The 14,280-nt window shown below is 43.4% G+C and overlaps 1 protein-coding gene across 11 annotated transcripts in view; it reads right to left on the reverse strand.

Moving 5' to 3' along the window:
- GIGYF1 (GRB10 interacting GYF protein 1) overlaps positions 1–14,280 on the reverse strand; it is a 332,123-nt gene that overhangs the window by 188,847 nt on the left and 128,996 nt on the right. For 10 of the 11 annotated variants that reach the window (XM_033924367.1, XM_033924371.1, XM_033924372.1 and 7 more), the window contains one exon: positions 6,196–6,307. In XM_033924367.1, the coding sequence (XP_033780258.1) occupies positions 6,196–6,307 (112 nt within the window). Of the gene's footprint in view, positions 1–6,195; positions 6,308–11,216; positions 11,271–14,280 lie in introns of all 11 variants that reach the window. The other variant, XM_033924370.1, reaches the window with a different exon arrangement.

Consider the following 14,280-nt stretch of genomic DNA (forward strand, 5'->3'; position numbering starts at 1 on the left):
CTAATAGAGACTGAGGAAGACTCGGTTGCAAGAGAGGAAGCTATCCTGATATACAAGTTTGTTCTCAGTATTCACTTGCTGGTAGCAGTGAGGTATATAACCCATTTGTAAGGACTATACCAGTCTACCAGGTGCTATAGAAATTATGATTAGAGAGAAGGAGAGAGAGAGACTCGGACCAGAAAGCAATGACTGCAGACAGCAGGACTACATCAGGTACATCCAATGGCACCAGGATATGACAGAATTAATGAAAGATTAGGTTCGTACCTTGTTAATCTTCTTTCTATTAGAAGATTTAGGATTCTGTACTATAGTTGTAGTCTTCCCATAGTTGTAAACTTTGCAGAATGGTGTCACTCCAAATTCACAACTCCACCCCTTCAGCAGTGGAGAATAGCTCCCCCTTCAATTAGTACCAAAGCAATTGAACTCCACTGGACTAGAAGAAAACAAGGGGCACAGGGAACTTCCTTGTCAGTTAACCATGTTCTGTTCTGCTCTGTAACATACGATAAAACAATGATTAATAACTTTAAAGAGATTATGATCTTACCTTGGTAATATCTTTTCCAGTAAACATAGAAACATGATGGCAGATAAATGTCAAATAGCCCATCTAGTCTGCCCATCCACAGTAACCATTATCTCTTTCTCAGTAACCAGTATATTTATTTAATTAAAAATTTATATGTCGTGTACTGACTATGCAGTTTACTGATTATATACAAATCAACTTAAGCTCCATATACAAACAATAGTAAAATAGATAAACAACAGGAATAGGAAGGAATTAATCAGATGCATTTTTAACATGTTCTTGGAATTCATCCTCCCCACTCTATCATAAGATTTCAGAAAAACATGAACAATAGCCGATCAGGTTTTAGCAGGATTAAAACAGGAAGATATTTACAGTCAGATGCATTTCCAACATATCATCCTCCCAGCACAATAAATGTTTGCAACGAATGTATTGTATCTCTAGCTACTATACTTATATTGCCTTATCATTCGCTTTGCTAATCTCCCTTAGCATGTATTCAGTCCTACACGCAGTACATAGGAATTATCTCAGTTACTGTTCATCCTTTCACTAGGTTGTTCTGCATATCTGCTATGTGTGAATTTGTAACTTTGTTACTATCCTTCCACCATGTACTTACTGAAAATATTTGCTCTATACAACGAATGTACTGTATCTCTAGCTGCTTTACTCTTATTGCCTTATCGTTCATTGCGTATATTTGCTATATGTAAATTAGTAACTTTGTTGCTATCCTTTCACTATGTATGTAAAATTGTAACACAATCTGGGCTCTTCTGGGAGGACGGGCTAGAAAATTGACTAAATAAATAAATAAATATAATATTCCAAGAAAGCATTAACTTTTTACCAGAGGTATTACCAGAGGAACGCATTAGCACAGGAAGACATTAACAAATAGTTGCCTTTTCCACATTTTCTTGAAATTAATCCTCCCAGCACAAAGTCGCAGAATTCCAGGCAGTGCATTCCAGACCTTAGTGCCTGCCACAGACATCATTGCTGTAAGGAAAAAAAGATAAGAGGCTAAAAAGGCAGGCTAATCACCAAACTGAGTCTATACAGATAGGGTGGGTCGTATAGAATCCTCCAGGGACTACCAGAAAGATTATCGAAGGTAAAAACCTAATCTTTCATTCTGGTACATCCCTGCCAGATTCTATACTCGAGGTGACGCACCAAAGTAATGGCATCATCTAGGGAGGGACAGAAAAGCCTGCCCTCCACACCAAAGTCCCACAAGTGACATCAAAATGCACTACCACATCCACTTGGTAAAACCTGGTTAAGGTATGAAGAGAAGACCAAATAGCCACCCTGCAAATTTCATCTGGCAGAACAGCTCAAGTCTCCGCCCATGATGTCACAATACTCCTAGTTGTGTGGGCCTTGAGAGAAACTGGTGGCTTGCCGTAGGCAATGTAAATCAACAAAATGGCCATAAGAATCTAACGGGGGAATAGAAGCCTTAGACCAGGGCTGCCCAATTCCGGTCCTCGAGATCTACAGGCAGGCCAGGTTTTCAGTATATCCACAATGAACATGCATGAGAGAGATTTGCCTACACTGCCTTCTTGATATGCAAATCTCTCTCATGCATGTTCATTGTGGATATCCTGAAAACCTGGCCTGCCTGTAGATCTCGAGGACCGGATTTGGGCAGCCCTGCCTTAGATGCTGGCCTACCATGATGAGGCTGGACCGTGAGGACAAAAAGATGATTTGAAAAGCAAAAATTATTAGTTTTCTCCAAATAGTGGCGGATGACTCTCCGAACATCTAATGTGCATAAGATCTGGTCCTTTCGTGGCCACCCCTTGGTGCAGAAGACAACAAACCTCTGGGTTGACAAGAAATCAGAAACCACTTTCAGCAGAACGGAAGGGTCTGTATAGAGACACCCCCCCCCCCCCGAGTCTTTTATGCACAGAAAAAGACTCCCTCCACGAAAGAGCCTGAAATGCAGAGATACACTGTTCAGAAACAGTAGCCACTAGAAAAACAGGCTTGATCGTCAGATCCAAAAGCATAATATCCTTCAGCGGCTCTCACAGGACTTCTACAAGACCCTGCAGAATATTAAGATTCCACATAGGAACAGACTGATGCAAATGAGGACACAAACGAAGCGACCCTCTAAGAAATCTGGACACATATGGAACCACTGTGAGTTCGAAAACATGAAGACCAGTCCCTTGAACTTCACGGGAGGCCATTGTCAAACCTTTACCCAAATCTACCTGAAGAAGGGCAAGAACCACTGGAATAGAAGCCCTCACCGGCTCCACTTCTAGGTGGCTCTGTCTCTCTCTCAGTAGGAGGAGCAGCACCTGGTGAGAAAAGTGTTACTGGATCGCGGCTATCGATTGAACACCTCAAGTATAGAATCCAGAAGCGATGTACCAGATTTGGATTTTGTAAATTCTACATCAGTGTGCTTAAGTTTTTTTATGCAAAACTATCCCTGATGAAGCAAAATTTATGAAATGGTTGAGCCGCTGTCAGATGGATTTAAGCTAAGTGTTATTGTTACTTGTAGAGTTGCACAATTCACATACTGTATATACTCAAATATAAGTTGATCCGAATATAAGTCGAGGCCTCCATTTCCCCCACAAAAAGGAGGAAAAATGGTTGACTTGAATATAAGTTGGGCGGCTTAATATTCAAGTGCCCTGGCCTTCTAGAATCTGCACCCAGTGCCCCCCACTCCCATGTCAGGTACTGCACCCAACCCCCTTCCCTCCATCCCGTCAGCCTCTGCACCTCGCCCCCTCCTTGCCAGGCACTGCACCAGCCCCCTCCCTGCCAGTCACTGCACACAGCCCCCTTCCCTCCCTCCCTCCCAGGCTCTCCATCTTGTCCCCTCTCCTTGCTCTGTCTATCGTACCTCCTCTGTCTGGGGGTTCAGGGGTGTAGCAGGCAGGAGCAAGCTTTAGAAACATAGAAACATAGAAATTGACGGCAGAAAAGGGCCATAGCCCATCGAGTCTGCCCATACCAATGACCCACTCCCTGATTCTTACTCCCCTATAGATCCCACATGAATATCCCATTTTCTTTTAAAATCTGACACGCTGCTGGCCTCAATCACCCGCTGAGGCAGCTAGTTCCAATGATCGACCACCCTTTCGGTGAAGAAGTACTTCCTAGCATCACCTTGAAATTTCCCTCCCCTGATTTTCAGCGAGTGTCCTCTGGTTACCGAGGGCCCTGTAAGACTGAAGATATCATCTTTCACCTCTATACGCCCCGTGATATACTTAAAGGTCTCAATCATGTCCCCCCTCTCTCTTCGCTCCTCCAGTGAGTACATCCACAGTTTTTTTAACCTTTCTTCATACGTGAGATCCCTGAGCCCCAAGACCATCCTGGTAGCCATTCGCTGAACCGACTCAATTCTCAACACATCTTTTCGGTAGTGTGGTCTCCAGAATTGAACACAATACTCGAGATGAGGTCTCACCATGGATCTGTACAGTGGCATTATGACTTCAGGTTTTCTGCTGACAAAACCCCTACGGATACAGCCCATCATTTGTCTTGCCTTGGACGAAGCCTTCTCTACTTGATTGGCAGCCTTCATATCATCGCTAATGATCACTTCTAAATCACGTTCCACCGTGGTCCTGGACAAGGTTTCACCATTTAGTGTGTAAGTTCTGTGTGGATTTTTTTTGCCTAGGTGCATTACTTTACATTTTTTAGCATTGAAGCCTAGCTGCCAAGTTGATGACCACTGTTCCAGCTGTCTTAGGTCCTGCGTCATAAAGTCAGGCACACTGCTTTTGCCAACTATGTTGCATAGTTTGGCATCGTCGGCAAACAGTGATACTTTTCCTCTAAGCCCTTGGGTCAAATCTCCTATGAATAAATTGAATAGAATCGGCCCTAAGACGGAGCCCTGAGGTACTCCACTCATCACTGCTGACGTTTTGGAGGGGGCACCGTTTACCATCACCCTTTGAAGCCTACCATCTAGCCAATCCCTTACCCATGTAGTGAATGTATCCCTTAATCCCATCGATTTTAGTTTGTTCAATAGCCTGCGGTGTGGGACGCTATCAAAAGCTTTGCTGAAGTCCAAATATATCACGTCCAGGGACTCACCGGCATCCAGATGACTGGTCACCCAATCAAAGAAGTCAATCAGATTAGATTGGCAGGACCTTCCCCTGGTAAATCCGTGTTGATGTGGATCACGTAAATTTTCTTCGTCTAGAATTTTGTCAAGTTCCTGTTTGATCAGTGTTTCCATGAGTTTGCACACTATGGATGTAAGACTCACCGGTCTCATGCCCGTGCTCATGCCCAGCTGTTAACCCAAGGTCCTTCGCTGCCGAGTTCCTTCTTTAGCTGCTGAGCAGTCCAAGCAGGAGTCCACTTTGACACTGTTGCTCGGTGCTGAGCAGCTTCCTGATTGGCTCCCGCAAATTCTCATGAAAATTTGTGGAAGCCATACAGGAAGCCGGTCAGCGCCGAGCAACAGTGCCAAAGCACGCTACTGTTTGGACTGATCAGCGGCTGAACAAGGAACTCAGCAGCAACGGACCTTAGGTTAGCAGCAGGGCAGGAGCGCAGAATGCTCGCTCCTGCCTGCTACACCTTTGGACCACCAGGGATTCCAGCAGAAGAGGAGGTATGATAGACAGGGCAGGGAGGGGGTTCAATGTCGAGTCTGGTGGCCTAGTGGCAGCCTGCAATAAGTCTGGGGGGGAGGGGGGTGCTGGCCCGAATTTAAACTGGGACCCCCATTTTTGGACCAAATTTTGGCCCAAAAATCCTGGTTTATATTTGAGTATATATGATAATTGGTATTTTTTGTATCATGTTAATAAAATAAAAAACAACTGCAAACAAAAACATCTACAAGGTTTTTTTGGATCTATGATAATAATCATGCACCAGTAAAGATACAGACTTGTTAGCTTTGTCTGGGTGTTTGAGATCCTTTATCCTTGTTTTTTAAACATGCGTGTTTAGAAGGTTCAACAATTCACTCTCAGTTTATGCTTGAGCTATCTTTAGAAGTAAGGCCATACGCCAAAGAATTAATAACAGTACTCAACTGATTAATTGCCAAATAAAAGCGGCAATAGGAAGTCTCCCTGAAATTTGCCTTGCTGGATCTTGATGTTGGATAAGTCATTCATTATTCCTATCTGCATATTGCAGATAGAGTTTGGTTTGCCATATTTCCACTGTTCTGTCCCAGCATTATCAGATATCACTACCAACTTGTGTGACTGATTCAATCCTACTTGTCATTGAATTAACTATAAACGGAAAAACCAACAGAAACTACAGGCAATGTACAAGATGCAGGCAGGATTTATTGTACCAAATTAAAATGCAGTAATATAAAAACCATTTTACCAACCAAGGGACCCGACACAGTCCGTGTTTCGGACAGTACACCTTCGTCAGGGGTCCATGGTAAATAAGGTATAAGCTATACCGCAAAGAATAAGGGTAACAACAAATGCCTGTGTGTTCAATTCGCTAAGGGTCACTGCCAGAAGTGAAGCGCCTCAAAAAATGAGAAATGAATTAACTATGACAGTGCTAAACAGAAACAAAACAAGAAGTTGTTCCTCTCATAGTACATACACCACCCTGTACCATGTGGATACAGTGTAATAACTTACCTCTTCCTCGGGTGCTGCCTCTGCCTCGTGCCACTCCTCCAGCAGGTGGTCCCCCACCCTTTCCCATCAGCCTTAGCACTGCAACACTGTTCACAGACATTGAGAAGTTTCTCTACAAAGCCAAAGATCAAAAAAGGTCAGAAACAGATAAAAAGCATACAAACATGCTCATGCCAATCTGTAAACAATTGCTTAAAACATAATACAGTCAAATCTCGGTTTGCGAGTGTTTTGCAAGACACTCGAGCAAACTGTAACTTACAAAAACCAAGCATTGAATCGATTTGCAAGCCCCCACCTGACCCAACCCGAGCCTGGGAACAGGCAGTATTGCTCCATCCGAGGCCACTTGCGCGTATCTCTCCTTTCGCGATCGCCTCCCCCCCCCAACTGACCGGCCCTGTCCTTACTCCTTACCCATGTGCCGCCGGTGTTAGAAAGTGCCTGCCACCGGTTTTCTGCTGGGCTGCTGCTGGGCCTTGAGCATCTCTACTGGGCCTTGAGAATCTCAGAGAGGGTGAGATCCAGAAAGCTTTGAGCATGTGCAGATGCTTAAGGTCCAGCAGCAGCCCAGCAGAAAACTGGTGGCAGGTACTTTCTAACACCGGCAGAGCACGAGTAAGGACAGGGCCGATCAGTGGAGGGGGAGGAGGCGATAGCGAAGGGGAGGGGGGTGAGCAATACTGCCGGTTCCCGGGGTCGGCTCGGGGGGTCGGGTGGAACGAATCATCCGAGCTGCCATTATGGCCTATGGGGAAAGTTGCTTTGCTAAACGAATACTTTGGATTGCAAGCATGCTTCTGGAACAAATTATGCTCACAAACCAAGGTACCACAGTACAGGTCTCCCACTATATTCACGGTTTTAAGATAGTCTCCAAACAAGCAGTCTCCCTACCGCTGCCACAGCTTACCTTTAAAGCCCTGATAGTCTACCAATGAAGCAAGGCAGGAGTAATCTCCCTGTGCTCCTGCCCCATGCAGATCCGCTATCAAAAATGCCTGCCTCAAGTTCCCATGTCAGTCTTGTGAGTTCCTGTGGTTCTTGTGCAGGAACTTGAGGCAGGCATTTTTGATGGCGGATCTGTATGGGGCAGGAGCACAGGAAGATTGCTCCTGCCCTGCTTCTCTACTAGATCACCAGGGCTTTAAAAGTGGAGTCGTCCAGGAGGTGGAAGGGAGTCAAAGTGGGGGTCCTAAAGTTATTCACAATTTTTTAGTATTTGCAAGGAATCTGTGCCCCTAACCCCCGTAAATATGAAGGGAGAGCTGTACATTAATCCTACACAGTTAAAAGCAAGAGGTCTGGAATATTTATCTGCTTCCCAAGATAACTGGAGCATTACATTACATTACATTATATTAGTGATTTTTATTCCGCCATTACCTTGCGGTTCAAGGCAGATTATAGAAGAGGATTTCTGGACATGTCCAGAGGTGTTACAGAGTAGAGCAGGTTGCTTCAGAGGATTGAAATGTTTCATACGGTGTTAGTCAATTCTCTTGACTAAAAAATATGCCAAACAATTGATTAAGTCTGTGTACACATACACAATGATAGCTGTAAAGGAGAAATTAGGTTCTTAACTGCTAAATTTTTTTTTTCTTTTAGTCCTTCAAGAAGGCAGAGACAGATGGGTTTATGCTCCTCTGCCAGCAGGTGGAGTCTGAGAACAAACTGAATTCTTTAAGTGGGCTGTGCAGTCCCTCATAAAATCAGTCTGACGAATATCTAAGCAGGAACTTATTATAAGCTTTGTCCAAATTTATAAAATTTTTCAATTGTATTTCAAGTAACAACGAACAGTGAACAAACAAGGCACAACTGAAGGGTTGTCGGTTAAGATTTACCTCTTTGTGGATGATACCAAAATCTGCAATAGAGACACGCCGGATGGTGTGAATAAAATGAAGAAAGACCTGGCGAAGCTTGAAAAATGGTCTGAAATTTGGCAGCTAAAACGTAATGCTAAGAAATGCAAGGTCATGCATTTGGGCTGCAAAAACCCAAGGGAACAGTACAGATTAGGCAGTGAAGAGCTTATGTGTACGACAGAAGAGCGGGACTTGGGAGTGATTGTATGTGATGATCTTAAGGTGGCCAAACAATTTGAAAAAGTGACGATGAAAGCTTGAAGGATGCTAGGTTGCATAGGAAGAGGTATGACTAGTAGGAAAAAGGAGGTATTGATGCCTCTGTATAAGACTCTGGTGAGACCTCATTTAGAATATTGTGTACAATTCTGGAGGCCGCACCTTCAAAAAGATATAAAAAGGATGGAGTCAGTCCGGAGGAAGGCTACCAAAATGGTGTATGGTCTTCGTGATAAGCTCCTTAATTGTAACTTTTTTCCTGGAAATGTCCTGTTATCATAATTGTAACTCTCGTTCCTGGAAACGTCCAGTTATCTTCTGATGTAATCCGCTTAGAACTGCAAGGTACAGGCGGAATAGAAGTCAGTAATGTAATGTAATAAGGCGTATGGGGACAGACTTAAAGATCTCAATCTGTATATTTTGGAGGAAAGGTGGGAGAGGGGAGATATGATAAAGAAGTTTAAATACAAAATATGGAAAAAATGTTATTAGCCAAGTGATGGCGACACCCACTGAAAAAACATTTACTTAAAGTGGAGAAAAAGCCACAAACTCATTAAATATTTAGACGGCAACCCACTGGGTTTCCAGCCGTTCAACGTATGTATCATAGGCAAAAAAAACTCCACAAATATTAAAATGCAATTTTCAAAATGGAATAAACTCCCACCACTGTGCACAGGAAAAAGGATAAGAAACAATGTTGAACTTATCTTCACATCATGATGTCGATCTCCCAAAACATTGTGCTCCAACCCAGCATGCCGATCTTTCTGCTATAGCGTCCTCACAGCGTTGTGGTGATGAAAAGCAGTTCTACTTTCCAACAAGGCTCTTGTTTCGCCAACTAGTGGCTGCATCAGGGAAAATTTCCAAAAACCTCTTGCTCTCTCCAACTCCGTGTACTGTTTGACTCCAAAATGATGCCCAGATTTTAGCCCCGCTACTCATGACATAACTTTCGCTGAGACCAAAAGACAAAAAAGAAGAAAAGAAAAAACTAATAAAACGCGCACCATTCAATTTTCTGATTCAGCCCCTTAGGCCAGACTGTGTCCAAGAAAAAAAAATAAAATCGCTGTTCTCTCTGGTATAACCTTGTCTTCACATCTACCCTCCATTGTCACTGGTATGTGATCAAGCACAAAAGACCGAACTCATTAAAGGAATGCTGATGCTCTGCACAGTGACGAGTCAACTCATCCACCTGCCTCTTGTGAGTAATATTGGAGATCTTCAAGCTCTGTGCGGTGTAACCACGGACAAATAATAGCATACACCACACCTATGGTCTCACAGGTGGCTGCAAATGTCATAGTCCATATTTTTCTGCCTGGAATGCAGACCTGGTCACCTTCATTAAAGAACAAGCTGTAATTTGCCTACAGCAAAATAAACCCACCCTCCTCCCTTCAGTGTTAAGACCATACATCAGATGGGCTAAGAAGATCTTTAATATTTCTGTTACAGGAAAAAGCTATTTTACATTCCAAAGTCGGACATTTATTCTTAGTTTGTAACATGGGCCAGAGATTTTTACTTTTTCTTCACAGTCATTGTGAAATTGTAGAAAATCACACACGCATGCGATTGACTTAGTATCCTCTGTTTTAGTCTTATATTATAACAGCTGATCCCGAGAATTATACCTAGCCCGTTTGTAAGCCCTCAAAATCACAGTCCTAGGATAGCCCCGCTCTTCATATTTAGCTTTCAAAAATTTAACTTGTTCAATATACTCCTCTGAGGAATGGCACACACGTCTATATCAGAAAAACTGGGATACTGGTAAGTTATTTTTCAATATGCTCAGGTGAATACTTGTATAACGCAATAGCATATTCCTATCTGAGGGTTTAATAAAAATTGATGTCAAAAACTTCCCATTCATCTGAGTAATCTTGACATCCAAAAATTTCTTGTAGACTACTTTGCGTTTCAAACTGAACTGTTGGGTGATACGCATTCAAATACTGTAAAAAACTGACCAACTGCTCATGAGTGGAATCCCAAAGTAGAAAAAATGTCATCAATGAACCTCTTCCAGATTTTAATATGGCCAATAAATTGTGAGGAGTATATCTAATTGTTCTCAAACTTGGCCATAGAGGGGTTCGCAATTGATGGGCGAAAGACGACCCCATTGCAACACCCGACTTTTGCTGGAAAAACGTGTTGTCAAAAATGAAATAATTTTTGGACATAGCTATTGTCGTTAAAGCAACCAGAATCTCAGTCGGAACCTGATGAGGACGAGAACGATCATCCAGGGCTTCCTTTACCACCTGGAGGGCCTCATCTTGAGGAATACATGTATATAATGATTTCACATCTAGTGTGACCATAAGGAATGAATTTCCTTCTTGGCTATGTGATTCCAAACACTGTAAAAATTCTGTTGTATCGAGCAGGAACGAGGGAATAGTGGTCATTAAAGGCTGTAAGAAAGTGTCCATATATTTACATATTCTTTCAAGCAGGGAGCCACGGGCTGACACAATAGGCCGCCCTGGTGGTCGCAGCAATTCCTTATGAACTTTTGGTAAAAAGTACATGATAGGGACCTTAAAACGTTGAAAGGTCAAAAATTTATATTCAGCACTAGTCACACAACCAGACACCTTACCATCATTAATAATGCCCAGAAATTCAGAAAAAATGGCATCAGACGGATCCTCCTCCAGTCGTAAATATATATTGGTATTATTTAATTGTGAGTAAGCCTCCTGAAAATATTCAGTTTTATCCCATACAACTACCCCTACCCCCTTGTCAGCTTTTCTTATGACAATGCAGGAGTCATTTTCTAAATTTTATGTTCAGTAACTGATACATTCTGCTTCTGGGGGTGCTTCACACTTTCAAGTTCCAACAACTCCTTGTATACCAAAGCCCTGAACCCAGCCAAAACAGGATCCATGTTACCTGGAGGAATTCACGTACTTCTCATGGACTACAGATCTGTCCAATCGTGGTTCACTATCAGAAAAGAAAAATTTCAGTTGAAGAGTTCTGAAGAATTTCTCCAAATCAGCTTGCAAATTGAATAGATCTTAGTTCTTTAAAGAAGGGGCGTCAAACTCAAATCACATAAGGGGCCAAAATCTAAAACACAGGCTAATTCGCGGGCCGGATTTTTTTATTAAAATACTTACCCCCTCCTTTTGCTGACGCACAGCGTGGGCCCCAGCGGCTGCTCCAACGCTCACAGGACTTCTGTGAGCGTCGGATCAATCACCGTCCCCAAAACCAACACTGCATGCCAGCAAAGGAGGAGGTTAGTCTTAGAAGTATAGGGATACAACCTCTCCAACCCCACGCCGGCTACAAAATAAATAAAAAAAGACTCTTCCTCTCTTTTAGGTCCTAGCTCACGCTTGCTGTCTAACAACAACTCTGGCAGGATACATATTTCAAATCTGACATATTGTAATCACAAAATAGAAAATAAAATTATTTTTTCTACCTTTTGTTGGCTGGTCATTTTGCTTTTAGTCCCAGTTTCTCTTTCTGATATTGTCTATCTTCTAATTCTCTTTCCAGTGTCTGCTGTCCATTTGTTTCTCCTCTTCTCCCTTGCTCCAGTCCCGGTCTCCAACATATTGATTTCTCCCTTCCAATTTTTCTCCTTTTTTCTTTTCTGCCTCTGTCCACTCAAATCTCACCCTCTTTCGCATACTTCTCCTTTTTAAATGTTCAGCTACCTATCAATTTTCCATCTTCTCTTATTCTGGAGCTCTCCCATTTCCCATCTCACTCCTTTCTCAGCCTCCTATTTCCTCTCCTCCTCTCTCCTCTTAATCCAACATTTTGCTCCCTCTCTTTTCTGTTGTTCTTCCCTCCCCCCTTGATGCTGAACAATGAGATGGAAGGAGAAAAAAAAGATTGTGCACCTTTCTCTCCCTTCCACCCCCAGGCCTAACATTTCTCCCTCCCTTCCATCTCCAGATCCAACTTCTCTCCCTTTTTCTTCCCAACTGCCCCCCATCCCATCTCTCCCTGTCTTCCTGCCTCCCTCCCTCTCCCCAGGTCCACCATTTCTCCCTTTCTCTTTCCAACGGTTCTCTCTTCAAGACTACCTCCTCCAGCCTGGCAGCCAGTAATCTCCACGCTCTGCAGCTAGTGGCAAAATCATTGGAGTGAAGTTCTCTTGTCACTTCATACTTTGTAATTGGCTTCACCAAAGTTTCCATAGTGCTCTTCCGGTCACATGTGACCTCGGGAAAACTGTAACACAAAGATTTCAGTTTGGCACTGCAGTTTCTGTGGCATGTGTTGTGATTATGGACTCACCCTTCAGCATGACTGGTTCTGAGTAGTATAGTCTGGTGGTAGACACATCCCTTCTAATGGCCTGCTGGCAAATCTCTCCTGTTTGCCCAGGCCTCGCCTGGAGTCGGACCCATATGGGCATCTTCTGTGGTTCCATCTAATATGTTGGAGGTACAGTCATCTGCATACTTCAGTCCATTGATTAGGTTGCTGGCAATTGTCCCAGACTGAGCAGGTGGTCACTGATGTGTGGACGTCTTCATGTTCAGTAGCAATGTTTCTTGGCATATTTTTCCCTCTTTCTCCACACTACCCCTGATCCAATCTCTCTCCCTTCATATCGCTCTCTTCACAGCCCAGCTTGCCTTTCCCTCTAGCGTTGGTCCCTCTCTCCTGACAGCCCAGCATGCCTTTCCCTCCAATGCCAGTCCCTCTCTCCTCACAGCTCAGCATGCCTTTCCCTCCAGCGCTGGTCCAACGTCGGCGCCAAGCCGAGGAATCTGCTAGCCTCAGCGATCTGGCAGTGTTATAAGTGGTTCCCCCTCCTGCTTTTCGCCTGCCGTGGTCTGTCTCCAATGGCATACAACTTCCTGTTTCTGCCTGAGTTTCAGCAGACAGAAGGCAGGAAAGGGAGCCATGGACAACACTGCCGAAGCCGGCAGATTTTCCGGCGTGACAGTGACATCAGACTGGCGCGGGAGGAGGGACATGCTGGGCTGTGAGAAGGGGAAGTTCTGGAGCATAGTCGCGGGCCACATAAAAAGGCCATGTGGGCTGAATTCGCCCCACAGGCCTTGTGATTGACATATGTGCTTTAAAGGGACAAAGGAAAGGCCTTTGTTCAACAAGGACAGTTCTTGTTCAGACAATTGTCTGGAGAACAAATTAATCATTCCTTGTGAACATTCCGGCCTGACCTTGTGACTGGGCCCCTTGAAGTGACTGCTTCCAAAAGCCTCTTCTGAATTGTTTTTTTTTTTTTTTTTTTTTTTGAAAAAGAGAAGACTTCAATCCTGAAGTTCTACTGCTGTCATCACTACTTCCAGATGATTTAGTTGTAGTCATCCCCCTGTTGGATTTATTCCATCGTCATTCGTCCACATCCATTTGTACACAAATCCCTCAGTGTAGTCCTTTTCATCTCTGGTATTTTTTTATATTTCTTCAATCTTAATTCTTCTTTAAATTTGTCCACTTTACTTTGTAAATCTTGAAATTGCTGCTGAAAATCTGGTTCCTTCTTCAACTCCTCAACCTCTTTCTCAAATTAATTCTGTCTCCACTTTTAATTTTTCTTGAGACATCTGAATTATCAACAATATCAGGTCTAAGGAACACTGATTCAGAATACTGTTCCAGCGCTCCACAAAAACCTTTATCATCCGTAGCCCACGTGGAATTATTTCTTTCTTACTGTAGTCTACCATAGCATCACTGTGAACTTCTGTTTGAGCCACACACTTAACTCTATCCCAGAGTTCAATCCATTTAGGAAGTCTGGCCTAAGGGGCTGAATCAGAAAATTGAATGGTGTGCGTTTTATTAGTTTTTTTTCTTTTCTTCTGGTCTCAGCGGAAGTGACGTCATGAGTAGTGGGGCTAAAATCTGGGCGTTATTTTAACATAAAACAGTGCACGGAGTTGGAGAGAGCAAGAGCTTTTAGGAAATTTTCCCTGATGCAGTCACTAGTTGGTGAAACAAGAGCCTTGTTGGAAAG

This window comes from Geotrypetes seraphini, chromosome 16 (assembly GCF_902459505.1).
Source record: "Geotrypetes seraphini chromosome 16, aGeoSer1.1, whole genome shotgun sequence".
NCBI lineage: Eukaryota > Metazoa > Chordata > Amphibia > Gymnophiona > Dermophiidae > Geotrypetes > Geotrypetes seraphini.